The sequence below is a fragment of the Podarcis raffonei genome, chromosome 10 (genome assembly GCF_027172205.1).
Source record: "Podarcis raffonei isolate rPodRaf1 chromosome 10, rPodRaf1.pri, whole genome shotgun sequence".
NCBI lineage: Eukaryota > Metazoa > Chordata > Lepidosauria > Squamata > Lacertidae > Podarcis > Podarcis raffonei.
In genome coordinates, this window is record NC_070611.1 from 59906069 (window position 1) to 59926063 (window position 19995).

The 19995-nt window shown below is 43.5% G+C and overlaps 1 protein-coding gene across 13 annotated transcripts in view; it reads right to left on the reverse strand.

The window, feature by feature from the left end:
• The window catches only part of MICAL3 (microtubule associated monooxygenase, calponin and LIM domain containing 3), a 187220-nt gene that overhangs the window by 108818 nt on the left and 58407 nt on the right, over nt 1-19995 (reverse strand). For all 13 annotated transcript variants that reach the window (XM_053405213.1, XM_053405214.1, XM_053405212.1 and 10 more), the window contains exon 2: nt 614-1002. In XM_053405213.1, the coding sequence (XP_053261188.1) occupies nt 614-877 (264 nt within the window). In that variant the 5' untranslated portion in view covers nt 878-1002. The remainder of the gene's footprint in view (nt 1-613; nt 1003-19995) is intronic.

Genomic DNA, 19995 nt, shown 5'->3' on the forward strand with positions numbered 1-19995 from the left:
AGCTGACAAAATCGGGACTTTTAGAACAAGGTGATCAGCAATTTTAAGAAACTAACTGGAAATTTAAATAGATTCTAACTGAAGTTTATACTTTTCATAAATAAAATCTGGTCATTTGAACTTGAAGAGTTTTTCATGAGGATCAGAATCAGTTTTTTTATATCAGGCAGGTGCCTTCACTATACTCTCTGCAGCACCTGCTAAAGGCATTCTTATTTAGAAAAGCCTACCCAGGTGTTTTAAAAGTCTGTATGAGTTCTAATTTGCTTTAGTCTATTGTATTGCAGTTTTAATTTTCTGTAGGTTTTAAATGATGGTTGTAATTTTTTAGTGATAATGTTTTAGGAGGGGATTCCTAAGACTTCCACACAAAGCAACAAGTAATCTTGCTTAAACATGTAGTATAATCGTACCAGCTGCAGCACTCTGTGTAGCCCAGCTGCACATTGCATTGAGATTATTGTTCAGCTTAGCAGGGATAAACAGCAAGAGCCACATGGAAAATACTAGCCAGCATCACAGGCTCATCTACATGTAACTGCACACAGCTAAAGGCCATTTTCATATATACTGTACAGGTAAACCTAATGCAACCCTGCTTGTCAATGCCCACCTTCGTGTTGGCGCATACTTTCCCCTTCTTGTAGTCCTTGTGGCAGCCTCTCTTATCCAACTTGGCCCAAAGGGCTTTGGCTTTCCAGTAATTAAGCTTGGACTTGAGCTTGTGGTAGAAAGTACGATAGTCTTTGGGCTTCAGCTCTAGAAAATCGCAGAGCTCCTGGAAGGCTTTGAGAGTCCCTTTGCAGGTCGAGGCCTGGACAAATCGGTCAAAGAGGACATGGGCCTGGTTCATCTTCTCATTACTCCTTTCCTCCATGCTTCCAGCTGAGCCACTGGCCCTCCTTGGCGCATTGGCAGCTGCCCCCTTCCAGTCTGCCTGCCTTCTTGTCAGCTATTTCACTCATCAACAGTCGCTTGTTTTAATCCACATACATTATTAACCTAGAAAAGCAAAAGACAGGTCAGTGAATCCACACAAACACATGTCAATGGCATGTAAATAGTGGGGCAGCTTATGCCAGTTGACATAGATCTGCTTAACTCGGTCCGATGCAGAGAGCTCCATGGAACTGAACAACCACTGAGGCCCCATTCCTGGGTTTCACAATCCATTATCCATACAACTTTTCAAGCCTATCTTCAAAACCATAAAGGGTTAGCTATAATCCTCTGTGCTCACAGTCTAACAGCATTCCCCCCCCTCTCAATTACTCTGAAAGGGTGAAAGGTTTAACATTTTCTGTGTAACAAGGGTGAAAAGCAAAAGGGGTCTTGGGGGTCAAGTGGCCAAGCTCCACTGTCCCTTGTTGCTATTTCTGTTGCCTTCCAACTCATGGAAGAAGACTGTCTGAATCAGGAAGCCTTTTGTATCGTATCCATGGAGGCTCCCCAGTATCAGGAAGTTTTTAATCTGTGAGGTTTTATTATGTTTTTATATGTGCTGGAAGCCACCCAGAGTGGCTGGGGAAATCCAGCCAGGTGGGCAGGTATAAACATTATTATTATTATTATTATTATTATTATTATTATTATTATTATTATTATTATTTATACAGCCCCAAAACAAAAACCTAATTTCCATACAATGGGAGGGTATAATTAACTTTGGCTTCCTGGCTTGTTTCTCCACTCACGTGAAGAGAGAAACAAAGCAGGGGCAAATGAACCAAGTACAGAAGAAAGCTTGCTCATATTCTGTTTTAATAAGCCAAGATTTTATCATGCAAATTCAGCTTAGGAGTGAAAATTGAACAGTTTTCCTACAAGGATCCATAAGTGAGCTCATAGTTAATTTCCCTATCAAGGGAACATCTGGTTAAGAATCATCAGACTCTATAAAGCAAATGCTGGAGACAGAGCCCATGGGGTCGGCTTTGTCCTATCCAGGGCCCCAAATGGCTCTGATGTGGGCAAGTTTGCCATTGAGGTCTACCCTGCAAAATGGCTCTGAAATAAAACAATGTGCAATAATAGTTACACAATAAAAAGGTACAGGTAAAGGACCCCTGACAGTTAGTCCAGTTGCAGACGACTCTGGGGTTTCAGCACAAGTCATTAAAGCAATCCCATTCCCACTCCGAACTCCAAGCCCACAAAAACATTCAAAACATGTAGTATTCTTTGACACCTCCCCCAGCAAAAAAAGGGATCGTTTATGCTAAGAAAGCTGATAAACAATTAATTTTATCTGTTTACAAGTGTTTAAGACCGAGTAAATTCCCAGTGTATCACAAGACACGATACATCCCTATGCCCTTTCAGTTTTCTATGGAACAGAGAAGACTAGTAGGCCTTAAAGCAGAGATTAAAAATAAATAAATCTCATAATTGTAATGTGAAACCAACAAGCACAATGCCCCAGGAACGCAGTAGTGCTCAGATTTAATAAGATGGGAATGTTGGCACACCACTGATTTAACACTCATTCAACACAAGCTACAGCACCTGGAGAAGGACAAAGAATACACATAAGAAGAGAACTACTGAAGAGAGAACTCTTCAGGTATGTTGCCAAAACTAATACGCCATGGCCTAGTGACCCAACTACAAAGGCGGCTATTCACAATGGGCAGGGGTATGAATATACCATGTACATCATGACCCAAGAGAATTACTTGTATTTATATTTTTAAAATGTAAGAATTGCACAGTTAAACTATGGAATTTCCTCCCACAACAGGCAGTGATGTCCACCAACTTGGAACAACTTAAGAAGAGGATTAGACAAATTCACATAGATAAAGGTCAATGGCTACTAGCCATGATTGGCTATGTTCTACCTCCACAGTCAAGAGGCAGGAATGCTTCTGAATACCAGGTGCTAAAAACTCTAAGAGAGGAAAGAGCTCTTGCATTCGGGTCCTCCTAGAGGGCTTCCCACACGCATCTGGTTGGCCACTGTGGGAAGAGGATGCTGGGCTAGATGGACCACTGGCCTGACCTGGCAGGGTCTTCTTATGTTCCTAAGTCCTGAAGGCTGCAAAGATATAACTGAAAGTGAATGTAAGTCTCAGAAATCAGAAACTATGAGTAGAACTTGCAATAATCAGGGGAGAGAATGATTTAATGCCCTTCACAGATAGTAGGAGGATTACTTATTCAAAGGAAATTATAGGCCACCCTTCACCACGTGGTCCCGAGGTAGGTTACATACTGCTGAGTACAATAGCCATGTAATACATTTCATCCCTAAAGGCCTGTGCAAAAAAAGTAAATCTTCACCCAACTTTGAACAGTGACAATGCCAGCTGCACCTAGGCATTCTACCATCTGAAAGCCACCACAGAAAAGATCCTCTCTTGAACTTGGCAGCAGGGCCTCCCCTGTCAACACTCAGGCAAAACTATGTGCGAGGCAGAAGTCCTTGAGATATCTGGGGCCCAAATCCTTTAGAGTTTTCAGTGTCAATATATGCACCTTGAACTGGGCAACCAGTGTTGGTCTGTAAGATGTGGTGTAATATGTGCCCAGCCAGCACCCTGACCACTGCATTCTGCTCCAATTGTCAAACCACATGGAACTGGTTGCCTACCCTTAGGTTTTGCAGAGAGGATTGTATCCGATATAAAGGGTCACAATCTTGTTACCAGGAGGAGTTTCATGCACAATTTGCCCAAATAAGAATGGAGGTTTCCTCCCCAAGTGTGATGGTTTGGAATTAAAAGACTTATTTAAATAAGTAAAACGCTGAAATCTGGATGTCACACTTATCATATTACAACACCATAAATAGGACCAGCATTCCAGAGCAACTGTTTTCATCGGCCGACACATCCATCTACCTCCATTAGCAGGCCTTGTCTTTGCTACCATAGGCTGATATTCCTATCCACACCAGAGCAACACATCCAATCTCTAGATAAAAAGGAAGATAGATAGAAAGTATGCTTCTAAGTGGCACAGCTCCTACAAGCTAATATAATTTTTAAAAATAAAATGCATTTTTGCTGGAATGGAGATATGGCTTTAACTCAAATTCAACTTCATATTCTTGTTTTCTCACCCCCTGGCAGTGAGTAAGCCAAGGCAAATCTTCACAAATTATGCTTCTTGCCATTCCAATGTGTCAGTTCTCTCTGGAGTGTTTTGCTTGTTGCACATTTGCCAACACTATGTCAAGTGACATTATTTAGGAGTTGAAGCAATAAGCAGGCATCTCCCCTTGGGGCTTACTTATACGATAAGGGCACATTCACACAGGATGACAGGCGCCATAAAATCTCTACCCAAGGCGTAGGGGGAACAGACAGGCTGACTCAGAAGGAAGCCCTATTTGTGTGAAATACCACCATTCCATGCTGCAGTTTACACAGTGATGGATCAAAACAGGGTCACCATCACCACAGCAACCTGTTGCCCTATGGACACTATCTGCATACAGCAGACATGATGACCTCCCAGTGTTTTGGACTACAACTCCCATCAGCCCCAGCCAGCACAGCTGGAGGGCACTAGCTTGAGAAAGGCTGGCACAGAGAAACAATCAACACAAATAGCACTTCCATGGACCTAACCAGAAGCCCAGAGGCAGCCCTGCGCACTCTCCACGGTTACCGTATGGTGGCTGCTATCATGTATGAACCATTGACAAAAGAATTAAGAGTAGTCTGAATGACCATGGTAAATCTAGCCTCAAAAACAGATGCAAATAAAGGTTGTGAAGGGCAATTAACTCAAGTGGTGGCATTCAACACTGGTCCTGCTCAAAGCAGACCTATTGAAATTAATGGACATAACTTAGGTTCATTAATTTCAGTGGGTCTACTCTGAGCAGGACTAGTGTTGAACACCTCCCACGTTTTTTAATGGGTGGCTTCTTTATTCATTATGGTCTGAAGTACCACTTTGGGCAGATGTTAATGCATTTTTGAGAAAAATGACCTGTCTCTTTTGTATATTATTCTGCATCACAACATATACAACGATGGTAAAAGTGACACAATGTGAGCAACATTAGCACCATCACAAGTGTGAGAGTCATTTTTCCCACTCATGCTGCTGATTTGGGCTAAAGGCAACATTACTCTTTCAGGAGAAATGACCGGCGAACGTAAGTAGTGAGTGACCAGTCATTATTCCCTGATCAGCCACTCTAGAATAAAGACAGCGCCCTCTGAAGACATTCTACCTGCACACAGAGCCTTGTGTCCTCCCAGCGAGACTCTCTGTACATATCCCCAAATCACTTCAGTGTATCAAGTTACACTTGCGCCCCCCTCAGTTGCTGACAAAATGCTTTTTATAGCAACAGAGAGCATAAAGCAAAGAACACACTACGGTTTAGTGCCAGCAGAGGTCCACGGAGCAAGGCTGAAGCTAAACTTAGCTCATCGAATGTCCTCCTCTTGTTTTTCCACTTTGCCAGACACAGGAATGCCGCAAGAGAATCTTATGTAGTGTCTGGGGAACTAGGGGAAGGGAGTTTAAAACAAAGAAAATCCAAGAGCCATGTCATCTCCAGGAATCGAGTGCATGGCCTTTTGACCCCACCGTTTACAACCGTCTACAATGAACTTGTGGGCCTGCAGATTTATCTGCTCACCCAAGGATAACAATTCAGGCATTTGTTGAAGTGGGATCTAGTCTACAAAAGCTCCTGCCATAAATAAATCTGCTAGCCTGTGAGGTGCCACAAGAAACCCTTGCTTGTATTGTAGAGCTTTCAGTCTTTGTGTGATGCAATCGTTTACATGCGCTGCCTCAATCTTAGGATGCCTCTTAACAGCAGGGGTGCAACATTAAAAAGTAGGTGGGTGCAATCCTCTTCCTGACACAGGGGAAAGGGGGCAGAGGCACAGCCACATTAACAGCATTCAAAACTTCCTTCTGCTTGGAGCTTCAGTGATTTCCATCCACTAACTCCTGCCGGGAATATTTGGACCCCTAAAGCTCTTGAATTCTGGAGGCAGCAAGCCAGAGAACTACAAGGGAAGGCAGAGGTGCCTGCCAAGTTTCCAAGGTATTGCTTTCCCTGCCTGTGCCTTTCAGCCAGCAGGACCTTGCATGTTTTTGTCTTGAGGCAGTCAATGCTGACTCAGTCCAAGTAGACATTAGATGGTCATACACTCAAGCAAATACATGGATTTAAATACCTAGGATTACTTATTAATGAAAAGCTTTCATGGCAGAGGCATAGCTGGGGAGGGGCTCATTGGGCGCCACACCGCGGGGGGGGGGGGGCGGCACTTACTATGGGGCCTGCGGCATGGGGAAATGGCAGCGTGGGGCTTGCATCTGCCCGCTGCCTCCCCCTCAGCCACCCTACAGCTGAGGGGGAAGTGGTGGGAAGACTTCTTGAAGGTTTCGTGCAGCACACCCTGCCTCAGCTTGCCCCACCCCCAGGCGCAGGGCATGCACACCGAACAGCTAGCTACGCCACTGTTTCATGGAAACCCCATCTGGATGCAATCAAGCTATTATCTGCCCGCTCTACTGGACAGCTATACAGGTTCTCCCACTGGAAGGGCAGATAATCAACCCAGCCATCAAGATCTACATGTAAAAGATCATTGCACAAATGCTTTATGGGGCCGAGATATGGGGAAGTGGTATCAAATCAGAACTAGGAGCCCAACAAAACAAACTCATGAGAAAGATATTGGGGTTTCCACTGGGGACTTCAGCAAAAACAAAATGGGAGGCAGCAGTTAAGAGTTCCCGGTCTCTGCAGCCGTGGAAGGCACTGTGGTTCTCTAGCAGTTTGACTTGACCGCCAGAGGAGCACCCCGTTCTCTCTCGAGAAAGACAAATGCCAACAACTGTAACAAAACTGCAGAGTGCTGCTTCCCCCCCAACTCCAACTCAAGAATAGAGGGTCTCTTCACCCATTATGTCCACAGATGCAGACCTAACATGCTTACACACCTAAGCATGTGAAGCATGAATACAAACATGTGAAACACAAATACAGAGATCATGCAGGCATTCTTCTTAGGGAGTTGAGGTTGGTTGTGGTTCCCCGTTTAGTGTAGACTTCATAGCAGGCTTAGATTGCTGCTGCATAAGGTGTGAAAACCCCACTAAAAGGCAACAGGATCAACACTCAGGTCTTAGCAGTGTGGGCTGGACTGTTTCTATCCCAGGGCATAGCAGCAGCCTAACAGGCCCATAGTATTCAAGTGAGGTAATTTAACAGAAGCTGGCAGGGATCAAAAGGATGGCCCCCATCCATTTGCTCCATAGCAAGGCAAAAACATCCACACTGTCAACCTTCTACCAATCTAACCCACATCATTCATCTTGCTTTGGATAGCTGCTGAAATGTCATTTTACATCCAGTGGTGTGTGTTAGTAGGCGCCAAGCTACACAAATTTTCCAGTTGGTGTCTACTTGCACAGGGCAAGGCCCCAGGGTTACCAAGAAGAGAAGGGCTATATTTTTCCACATCCAATGCCATCTCTATGACAGCTTTGTGAATTACACAAAGCAAATACGGTAGATGCACCACCTATAATTACCAGGGTAGAAAAAGGAACACACAGTTTAAAACATACACACACACATAGTCATGGGTGGCAAAATGTAGCAGCCTGGCAGAGAAAGCTTAATTGCATGCACACACACAGCTCATGAAGTTTGCCAGCATTCAGAGTCAATGTGTCTTAAGAATAAGACTTAGGAATAAAGAATAAAGGGGTGAGAAATCCCTGTTTTTGCAAAGATCCTGGCTCTCAGCTTCAGGACAATTTAATCTAAGAATAATGGAGAACTGATGATACCAGTGTTCTGTACCTGAACTTGGGGAGAAAGTGGGACACTTCCCAACAGGGAACACCCATAGGAGAAAAGCAATGTCTGAGCATGCCCAACTGTTTAACTAAAAATGTGACCTGCAGCAAAAACAAACAAACCAAAAAAACAACAGATAAAGTGGTTGTTAACGACTTGGTAATTGCTCGCTATGGACTTAGAATTCCTCAAAAGGACCCCCACCTCCTACTTTAAGAGGACACAAGAGCTGGCCTAAATTCAGTGTCCTAAACCGAAAGGTTTGTGTTATTCTATGCCTGTATCCCTCATCTTAATTTCATGTTGGTAACAAGAAGGGGAAAGGGGGAAAGCAGAGAAATTGGAGAAAGATGGGAGAGAAGGGGTGCCCCACTTACTTTTGGCTCTCACTGCCCCCTTTTTACTTCAGCCCCACAGACCACTGGCATGCAACCCTCCTGCAGGTTATGGGAATATGGCCCTTGATAAGAGATAAAGGTTCATCACTCCATTCTAAGCCAATATCCCATGTGGTTTTCAGCATGTGTGACTTGGCCAGCCAGCATCATTGGAAAAAAAAGCAGGGAATCTGAGGAATGAAGTGAAAAGTGAGCGTCTTTCCTCAGCAACTCATTACCTCCACAGATGCAACCAAGATGCCAATTTGGCAGCTTTTCCGAGCTCTTGGATGGCAAAGATATGTGAAGTTCCTGTAGTTTATGTCCAGTTAAAAACAGGCTGACAACACAGGTGTGGCCGGCTTATGCTTGTTCCATTTATGCAGAAGGAACATCAAAACCTGGGCTGTGTGTCAAGTTTTCCCTCCAGTTCTGCGGAGAGCAGGTGAACTTGACCAACCCTCCTGTGTATTTTGTGCTTTAGGGCTCACTTTCACCGGCTCGAGTGAGTCATGTATTAAGTAGTCATAACCACAGCGTGCTCAAAGAGTGCACTGATCCATCCAAAAAGAATGGAAAAAGCTGCCTGAGGGTTCGGACATCTCTTGCTGCTGGACGTTGCCTTATAAGAACAGATGGGAATCAGTTAGGAAACCAAAAATAAATACAGAAAAAAAGTCAGCACCCAACAGTATACCAAATGCCAGGTTTGGCCCTGAGTCTGAAACTCTTAACAGTGGAGTAGGCAAAGAACTAAGCTGTAAACTAGGAACGTTTTAATTGAATCTCATCTGTCATCCGGGTGCCTTATGCCAAATATGGGAAATGTATAACCTCGTCCACCCCAGGCACCATGGCAAATGGTCAGACACCATGAAAGTTGCAGCCCAACAATGCCTAGGGACACCATGTTGTCCACCACTTGATCTATATGCAGGGATTTTATTTTATTTTTTCAAATAGAGAAGTATTCAGATTCTACAAGAAGTATAAGTACCCATGCTGGCCTATCAGAAAAATTCCAAAATGCAAGCCCTCGTCTGAAGTTTGCAATGGTACAGCCCAGATAGGTTTGCTGTCTCAGCAAAAATAATATATATCACCATATGGTAAACACAATTCAAGAAACGATTTTCCATTTTGCTGCCTCTCGAGCAAACATACCCTCTGCTGCTAATGGAGGGGGGAGGGAAATGTCTCAAGCATAATGCCATTACAGAATTATGTAATTTGAATTGCAAACTTGGGGGAAGGGGAGCTTCTTCCCGAGTCCCATGGGGAAGAAGCTTATCAGGGGGTGTCTATAAGGAACTTATAGACTTGTATTTAAGCACGAACCTGGTGACCACAGGAACCAAGAGCTGCAGGCAGATGGAACATCACACACCCGAGTGAGCAGGCTGGTGATAGAGCAATGGAACACGCAGTTCCTCCTCTGAGGCCAATATAGAAAACCAAGCAAGCTGCTAGTTCCTCCTCTGCCAGCCCTCAGCAGGCTAGTAATTATTTTGGAAGGCTAGTAAATGTGGGGGCTTATTTACCCGGCTGTTGTAGCCACCTGTTGTTGGCACTTGTCTGTCTTAAGAGACAATGAAAGAGTGTGCCTTTGAGAGTCAAATCAAACCATTGGAGAGTTGCAGCGCCTGCTGTGTCTGTAGAAATTGATACATGAGAGAAACGCTCTATTGCAGGTGGAGCAGCAGAAATTAAAAAACCTGAAGAATCAACACCAGAGAACGAGAAAATGCTCAGAGGTATGTCTGGCAGACTAGAAGACTTGCCAATAATCTGCTTCAGCACAGCTTTGGCTTAGACACCATAGATACACTAGACTGGAGTCAAGACGTCCGTATATATATCAATCACAATGGGTATTTTAAAATCATATCTCTCAACCACAACAGAGTAAAAGCTAAGTACTGTTTCAATTACTCCCTAGCACAACCCTGTCTCTCTCACATCCTCATCTTGGCAGAGACCACTAACTATAATATGATGTGGTCCAGATAAGGCTGAAGTCATCCTCACCTGGATCAAAGGTGCTGTCTGAACACAACGGATGATATTGTTCTATGTATTTCGAACTTTGTACATTTCCCTGCTGTATTTTGGCACGGGGCAGAGCAGCAACAGATCTAAACACAGTGAAATGCATGCCATTTAAATGTGTTTTTCTGATATACAGTACTGCAGGCAAGTGCTCATTCAACAAATCCTCATCCTGGAAATAGACTGTTTTATTTCCTTTCAATCTCAGAGAGATCTGATTAGTGGCAAAATAAAAAATAAAAAATCCCAGACATAAGACATGGGGACCAAACCCAGGGTATTCTGAATGCAAAACATGAATGAGCTCTACCACTGAGTTATGGCTCTTCCCCAAGAACCACCTCTCTGAATTCCCAAAGCAGAAATAACTGTTGAATTCAGTTCCACTGCAAATCAGCATTACAGTCAACTCACATATCCAGCTTCCAAAAGCCACTTTTCTTATCTTTGCCCATAAAACTGGTTATCACACAGCTTACCCACTGCAGAAATGCAGAGCAACATAAGCCAAACAATGGAGCTTTTTAAAAGAAATAGCATGACGACACCCAAGCTAGACAGGAATCATGTTCTAATGGGGATGAAAATTAGGAAACAAGGGTCTGGTGTTCTTGTCTGAGAACTTTTCTACTACATCCACAAGAAGCCTAACTTTTCTGCTGTCACCTTGGACTGATTCTGACATTTTCTTCTATTGCCTATGTATTACAGCCTTTGCTCTTGCAACAAGTTATTCTGTCACTTCTTTATGCCCACTCCTCAAAGATACATAATTCTATCGTAACTCCTGGGTGCTACTGTAAAAAATTATATATATGTCAAGAGTTGAAAGGAAGGCACCAAATGCTTTAATGAATGTGATTCCATCCAGTAGAGGGCGGCAGCACATACATACACAAATCTGCAAGTTGTTGATTTTGCCAGCATAACAGCAACATCAGAGTATGAAGGATGAAGACAGCCCAGCTGCATCCAGCACACTGTGAACTAGACAACTGTGCTCATAAATAACAGGTCAGAAATTAGGGCACATCTTTTAATTTGGGCAAAAAGGTTCTAAGGACAGGATGACACGGCTGGTTCTTGCGTTGTCAAGGGATCTAGAACTGCATGATTGAAATGGGGTGGCTACATTCACTGAAGATGGCATAGAGAGAACATTTCAGAGCGCTCAGAACACATATTTAATCCTAACAACAAAAGCAGCAACCCTGTCCAACTAGTCTGTTTTAATCCAATACTGCAACTGGTGGGGGCTGAGGTCAACAGATACCGATTTGCCTGAAGCCAGCTGATTAGTCTAATTACGGAGAGGCAAGATCTATGGAAAACAAGTACAGCACATCTGCCAAAATGTGCATCCCCAGCTGCACATGCAACAAGGATCACACCCTTGCATTCTGCACTGATCTTGAAAACTACCATTTCTTCATTCCTTATTTTTTTAAAAAGAACTTCTTATGGATTAGAATTCATACTGCAACCTACATTAAGTGATCTTGAAAAATGGATCCTGAAGGCACTGTGGTTTTTTGTTTGTTCATTTCCATACTCTGTGAAGAAATAACACCCTTTCACTCCAGTTTTGAATTCCTAAATACAAGCTACACCAGACCAGTTCTCTAAACTTCAACCGATCCCAGTTTCCATTACTCTTCGAAAACTAACATGCCATACCACATAATTTAAACCAGAAGCAAAGCAATTAGAAACAAATTAGCTAGACTTCCCACACTGTCCCATTAGAAGCTTCACACCCTAACCAACCACACCTTACCATATCTCCTTAGTGATGGGAGAAACCACCAGCTCCAGAAAACAAAGCCTGCTCCTGTTAGGTGGATGCTGTACCAACATTCCCCATTCAGAAGGAGATTATAAAACTTTTGTTAGCACAGCTAAGCTAAACAAATTGCTTTCCCATGAAGGATGGCAGGGACTGGGCAATTTCTGTTTCCTGGGCAAAGAGTCTCAAGCAAGCAGCTCTCTACAGGACCAATGACCTGGATTCTGCAGCACAAACAGCTGGTTAGGACCGGAGCTTCTGCCTTCAGGGGTGAGCTTCCATCTTCCAAGCGAACAGCGTTTGTGCACTGTTCAAGCACTTAAAAATAGCAACTGGGCAGCACGCTCCCCTCTCTGGTTGGACACCTGACTCCCACTTGAGGCTGGAACTAGCATTTAGTAAAGCAATTTGCCTGAAGACACCAAGTATGTGGAAATGTCTCAAGCCAAAAAGGATACCAAGTTCAGTACATGGATCAAGTAAAGTCCTCCTAAGAAATCAGTTTTATCAAAAGGCAGTGGCATTGGTGGCATGTGGATGCGATTGGCGGTGTCCTCCAAGGCAATGTAGCCTCTCAAGAAATGCCTCACCCACCACTTCCAGAGGCATCAGCAGTCATGTGCTCAAGGTTCTGCTACACTCCACAGCAGCCTTTCTCAACCCAAATGTTGGACTACATCTCCCATCACCCTAGCTAGCGGCCCCAGTGGTCAGGTATGATGGGAGTTGTAGTCCAACGACATCTGGGGACTCAAGGCTGAAGAAGGTTGCTCCAGAGGCTGTGAAAGGAATTGGTGGAAGTGATCTGAGTGTTGTGGACCAAGAGTTTTAAAGCAACATCTGCTTCCTAGTAAGATGTAAAATATGATAGCGCTTTGCAACTTCCCTCTGGTCGCTGCCCAGTTCAGTTTCCAGATGACCAAAGACCCTTATCCCTCTTCAGGCCTGTGCAGAGGATGTGGGGCGCAGCTGGGTAGACTTGCCTTGAGCTTCGGAGGGCTAAGATGGCGGGGGGAGGGCACCATGGGCCTGTCAGACTTACACAGTCACACCATGAATCTTCTCTTTAGTGGAGCTTCAAAATGCCCGATTAAGATCCATGTGCTTTCAGAATAAAAAACCTAGTTCTATACCAAGGGAAATACCAGTTAATTTGGCTTAAACTAGGGGTAGGCAACTGTGGTCCTGCAGGTGTAGCTGAACTACAACTTCCATGGCCTCTGACATTAGACATGTTGGCTGGGGCTGAAGGGAGTTGGGAGCCCAACAATACCTTGAGAGCTGATACCTGGAGGTCATCTGGTTCCTCAACCCTGCCTTAAAACGAACGTACTCTGTTCAAGTTGCAATATTTAGCACCTTTACGTGAAATTGACAATGGAGAGAAACTGCATGAGTTGATGGAAGGAGATAAGAAGTCCGTTTAGAACAGAGCAAGGATAACTGAGGAACCCTAGGGAGACAAAGCAGAATACTTGGGCAAACAACCCTTATCCCAAAGCCTCCCCTTTATACACATTCCCAGCACATTTTAAAGATTTCTTGATAACCACGAGAGTTAGGAATTGCTAAAAAATAAATGGTGAGGGGGAAATGAAAGCAAACTGCTGTACTGGATTCTGTTCTGAGCAAAGCAGGTTTCGCATAAGGAAGGCTGCGCCAAACCATTTTCAAAGCCAAAGTAAATAAGCTTCCACAGCTGCATTATGCCAAAAGTACCAGTCGTTCTTGCAGACGAGCTGATGATCCATGAATTGACATGGACAAAACACAAACCCCTCCACCTCTCAAAATGCCTCACGGCAGCTAGAACAAAGTATGTAGCACAGAGAGGCAGCTTCCAGCTTACACCATGTACCCCCCTATCTTTAGTTCCTTCTTGAAAGTGAAAAAAGAAAAAGTGAATGCAATTCATTAACACCCACCGCTAGCCTGTCTCCAGGTTGGGCCACAGCTCAGCAACGCGTCAGTTGGAGCAGCAAAAGGCTGGCATGAACTGGCAGCATGCCACGCCAACATGCTTTGGTAGTTAGTGCAAATAGGAAAATCTGAGGGCTGGTCTTAAGTCCTCTGGATTAAATATTGGGAAGTCAAACACATCCTAAAAGAGGCACATTACATCAGAGGTAAGCGAAGTTCAGCACAAGGAACCAGGACTAGCGCTCTAACATGACAGCGCCTGGAGAAGCTGAAGAATATCTGGTCCACATCGACATCATGGGCAAAGCCAGCGTAAGGGATTGAACGTAGCAGATATACACGCTTCCAGGGCCACAAATTCAAAAGATGTGATTAAGAGCAGTTTAAGAAGAAAAGTGGATGTAAAACCACAAGATTTTATTTGCTGGCAGTGCAATCATTTTGTAGGGGATTACTCTGTTGTCTAATCAGCACCGCATTTGGCTCAAGATGCCTGTGCTTCAGTGTGCCGGCTAGTTCTTTAAGCTTAGGGTGACATCTGTTAGAGACTGGTTCATGTCACATTTTTCAAGTGACTAACCTGCCTGCCCAAATGCCCATGGAAGACTAAGAAGAAAAAGCAACCAGCTACAGTGAACTCTAAAAAGATTTGAGTCAGCAGGTTCGTGAAAAAGCAATTCAAGACTATTAACAAGCTTATATGCTATAGCTCTTGGGTATCAAGGAAAGACAGGTACCAGTAAACAAACAAACTTAGAACACTGTCATTCCTTTAAAAAATGTAAACATACTGTAAAGTTGAAATATGTACTACTAACCATTTGTGTGTAAAAATACATGGAAGAAGACAGAGAAGACAAAGGAGACTTTCGTTCTTTTCCACTCTTTGGAACTCCCTTCTATACAGAGGTCTTTTGTGGCTGTCTACATTGCAAACAACCCTACTCAAGCTGAGGAAAACCCACAGCACCGTAAGAGAGTTACTGTTTTGCATACAAGAGATTCCAGGTTCAATCCTGGCAATTCCAACTAAAGGATCTCAAGTACATGGGAAAAAACCTCTTCCTGAGACCATGATAAGCTGTTGCTAATTAGAGCAGAAAAAATTAAGTCAGATAGGCCAGTAGTCTGTTTCGGTATAATGCGGGTTCAAATGCTCACAAATCAGGAAATTCTGCTTTTGAGCAGAGTTGCTTGGGCAGCGGCGGCAAAACACAAAGACAACCTCCATGAGAGGTCCAGAGCATAGCAACACAAGTGGCAACTTCCTGCTTGTCAAGTGCTATCCTCAAGAAACTCGCCTGGCACCTTTGTTACATATTTTGAGGTGCCAGGCAAAGACAGTATGCCCTTCTAAACTGGGGTGTGTATGTGTGTGTTGTTTGTTACTATGTTATATATTTTTGTGTTTTTGAACTATAAGCATTTCTGTGATCCTTGGATGAAGAGAACTGCAGAAATGTAATAAATTAAATAAAGTAAATATATAAATAAATATATAAATACTAGCAGGAACCACTGAAGCAGTCCAGTGCCTAGAATGTATGTCCAGACAGCATGAGGCCTTCCCTATTTTATGGCAAGTTTCCTGTTTTTCTACATGCCTCCCTTCCAAAGTGCAATACACACACACACATGGTATGGAACACAAGAAGCTCCTTTTTCTCTCAAGAAGTCATAGAATCAGTACAGTGGCACCTCGGGTTACATACGCTTCAGGTTACAGACTCCGCTAACCCAGAAACAGTGCTTCAGGTTAAGAACTTTGTTTCAGGATGAGAACAGAAATCGGGCTCTGGCGGCAGCAGGAGGCCCCATTGGCTAAAGTGGTGCTTCAAGTTAAGAACAGTTTCAGGTTAAGAACAGACCTCCGGAACGAATTAAGTACTTAACCCGAGGTACCACTGTATTGTAGATTTGAAAGGGACCCAAAGGATCGTCTAGTCCAAGTCCCTATGATGCAGAAATGACAGACCATCCTTAACAAACGACCATCCAATCTCTGTTTGAAAACCACCAATGAAGAAGAGTCCACACCGCCTTCCGAGGTGGACTGCTCCACTGTCAAAAAGCTCTTGCCATTGAAAATTTCTTCCTAACGTTTTCCTAATCTTCCCCATCATCTGCTACCTGATCTTTTTAACTCAAGGGTGGGAAACCTTGATGCCCTCGTTGGGAGTCCAACAACAGGGCCACAGGTTCCCAAGACCTGTTTTACCTAGTTATGCCAGGAATGCAAAACACACCCTATCACCAAGTACAGGCTATCACTTAGAATGAGAAATTAAGCATGGAATGAGTCTGTGTAAGAGATGTGACTTCCTGCACTCAAGTAACCTTCCAGACCATTAGACCGAAGGGGTTGTTACTAGCCTCAACAGCGAAAGAATCATCAGCCATAACAGGGAGTCCACCCATAATTTAGAAAGCAGTTCCTGGTAGAAGAACCAGAGCAAACAGTAATTCAGCAATCAAGCAAAAAAAAACCAAAACACTTCAGTGCTTTAAATAGTTCAAAACCAGATTGTGCTGTAGTGTAATTCCCTACTTGTTAGTGTGAAACATACCCGAGGGCAAAGGTTTGTTATGCTGTGGGCAGTATAACACAGAAGTGAAATGTTTCATCTGTACACCGAGTTCCCTGCATGCTGTACGGCTGATGACTGATTATGTAGAGGCCTGAAGAAAAAGGAAGGAGGGATTCAAGAAAATAGGCAATTCTTCTCTCCCAAATGTATACTAGGCTGCAAGTCATTCATGGAGCCACTACCTAGTGTCAGTTCTTTGGCAATGCACTCATGGTAAGACCCCCTTCGCCCCATTAAGTGTGGGGCATGCAAATGATGGATTCCATCATGTTATTTCTTACTACCTTGGCTGTTCTGTGCAAAGTGGTGGAGCACAAAGGGCCAGTGACACCTTAGTTGCTCTTGGGGTCTTGGTTAATGTGTGACGGCGGGGGCCGGGGGGGGGGAATTGGCAAAAGGGAAGCACCATATTTCAGATCCAAAGTCAAAGAGGCAAGTCTTGTTTTATTTATTTGCAGAAGCACTCTAATTTATTTCTGTACGTAATAGATTGTGAGTGCTTTAAAAATAGGAACATTAGAAGACCAATGAAGGCTGGGTATATTTTGTTCCATTGTTTCAAGCACTTGCTCCCATCATTATACAACAGAAATGGAATTGAAACATATAGATGTTACTGATCTTACAGCAACAAATATTAAAAGATCACCTGAAATCAAGCTGGTGTCAAGCATATTGCTTTGCTTACCTTTGGACCACATCAGCAAGGCCAAAAGCGGGGTCATTGTCTGGGCAGTCCAGGACCCCAACACACACTCCCCAGACTTGTGCCCCACTTTAGTGCTGCTAATGCAGCAGTTTGACTTCACCCTTGGAGATGCACTCCATTGCCTCTCGAGTCAGATGAATGCCAACAATAGCAAACTTGAAAACATTAGCCATAACCAGAAACTGACAACTCTTTAGCACCATTTGAAGTTCACCTCTGTTTTTCAGGCTGAGCAAGTGCCCTCTCGGGAATCAGGTCTGCTGTATTGATCACTTGCAATGAAATGAACGAACAGTAAAATCTCTGAGAATGGACCATGCACTGTCCATTTAAGCACAATTTAGCCTCTAGACTCTACCTTTCCCCCTTTCCTACCAGGGAGGTGTAAAGAACTCTATTAATAAGCTAGTTATGCTACACATACCGGCAAGGAGACAAACTTTAGTAATTAAAAGTTTTCAACACACACCTCCACATTTCAAATGAGAAGAGAATTTCTAAAAACACATTAAGATGGACTTGTCAGGGAACGCCCGTTGGGACTTACTAACAAAATACTGATTTGGGGAATTCTGGACAGTAAAGGAACACAAAAAGTAATTGTGCAGAAGTTTGTATTAATCTCTTTATTCAAGTTATGTGTATGCCAATGAAACTATTTCACTGAGAAAGGGAACTGCCTGTACTAAAATGAAAATCCAAGCAAGAACACACTTTTAAAAAATCTAAGCAGCAGCAGCAGAAACAGACTAATGCAGCTTCCCTTCTGGAAAGTATAAACATCTATGGTGCTTTTTGGTTGATAAGAAGTAAGCAGCTGTAAACAACTCCCTTTCTCCACCTCCTTACAATGTTCTTCCATTGAACTGATCTGTTGCAAAGACTTTCTAAAATTACTGCACTTACTGCAAAATTGTAAACCCCTTAACTGCTACACCAATAAATACCAGGCCATATAGCAACCTGCTGCGCAAAGAAAATTGATACAAATGGGAACAGGTGAGTAGATCAAGTTTCATTTGCCTCCGTCACCAACACTGACACTAGGTTACTGAAGTATCTCAGTCAGTCCCTGGTCAGCTTCCACATTTGCTTTAGCAGGTCTGGCATCAGCACCAGATACCCTCAAGGCCCCTGCACAGCCTACCACTGACACTGGTGACTGGGAGCAGCCGCCGAGACCACATAACACCGCTCCTGCAAGACCTACATTGGCTCCCAGTATGTTTTCGAGCACAATTCAAAGTGTTGGTGCTGATCTTTAAAGCCCTAAAAGGTCTTGGGCCCAGTATACTTGAAGGAGCATCTCCACCCCCATCGTTCAGCCCAGACACTGAGGACCAGCGCCAAGGGCCTTCTGGCGGTTCCCTCACTACAAGAAGTGAGGTTACAAGGAACCAGGCAGAGGGCCTTCTCAGTAGTGGCGCCCGCCCTATGCAATGTCCTCCCACCAGATGTCAAAGAGATAAACAACTACCTGACATTCAGAAGACATCTGAAGGCAGCCCTGTTTAGAGAAGTTTTTAATGCATGACATTTTAATGTATTTTAATGCACCAGGCAGAGGGCCTTCTCAGTAGTGGCACCCACCCTGTGGAACGCCCTCCCACCAGATGTCAAAGAGAAAAACAACTACCAAACTTTTAGAAGACATCTGAAGGCAGCCCTGTTTAGGGGAGCTTTTAATGTTTAATAGGTTATTGTATTTTAGTGTTTTGTTGGAAGCTGCCCAGAGTGGCTGGGGAAACCCAGCCAGATGGGCGGGGTACAAATAATAAATAAGTTGTTGTTGTTGTTGTCATTACCAACCTGCATGCCCTAACCTCCCCTTTTTAATTAAAAATCAAAAATTAAAAAACCAGGTGCTCCAATGTAATGAGTACCCTTCTGGGCCTGGGGGAGGTGCCATGTTTAACCCTGGAGTGATGCTATATCATGGGCATTTGGGGAATTAAGAAAGACGTTCCCCCTAAAAATTCATCTTGGTGTTACTTGGTACAGCCATCACCCAGAAAGCCTGCCAGAGCATCTCAGCATGAAACTTAAGTTGTGAATTTATATGCGGCTATATCTTAACTGCTTCTTGTGCCATTTGATTCCTGTAGCCTGGCATATATATTTACTGTTTTTATTATTTTAATGTGTGCCACCATGGGAATTTTTACTGAAGAGTAGTATAGCCTTTTTCTACACAAATAAACAACTCTTGGGGAGGAAGTATGGTGGGCAGCTGCTGGAACACGTGGAAATGCTTACACCAATCTGTAAAACAATTATAAATAGGTCCAGTTGGTTATAAAGGGAGGTTTATAAAGGGAGTATTTTGAGGTACATTTGTTACAAGGACTGAACTGAAATCCTCAGGGGAAATAACCAAGACCACAGGAACCCAACCTGAAGCACTTAGGAACAGAACTTTGTTTTGTAAACTATTTTGAGGCGTTTTTTATTTTTTTAAAAAAACAAACCCCAAACAACCAACAACTATCAAGCACTATGAACGTTTTATGAAACAAACAAATAAGAAAGAAAGGAGGAAACATTCATACAAACACAGATAGTAGTAAATTACAAATTATACATGTTCAGAGAGCATTTCATGTTTTGGGAGGAACAAAGCAAAAACTAGTTTTGCAACTTTATCAGCAACAGCCAATGGTTTCTTTTAGTGATCATCGATCAAGACTGGATATGAATTAGTGCCTCAGAAATTAGGTTTGTTCTGCAAAAGCAGAGCCTGAACCACACAAGGTAATCATGCAATGTAATCATGCAAC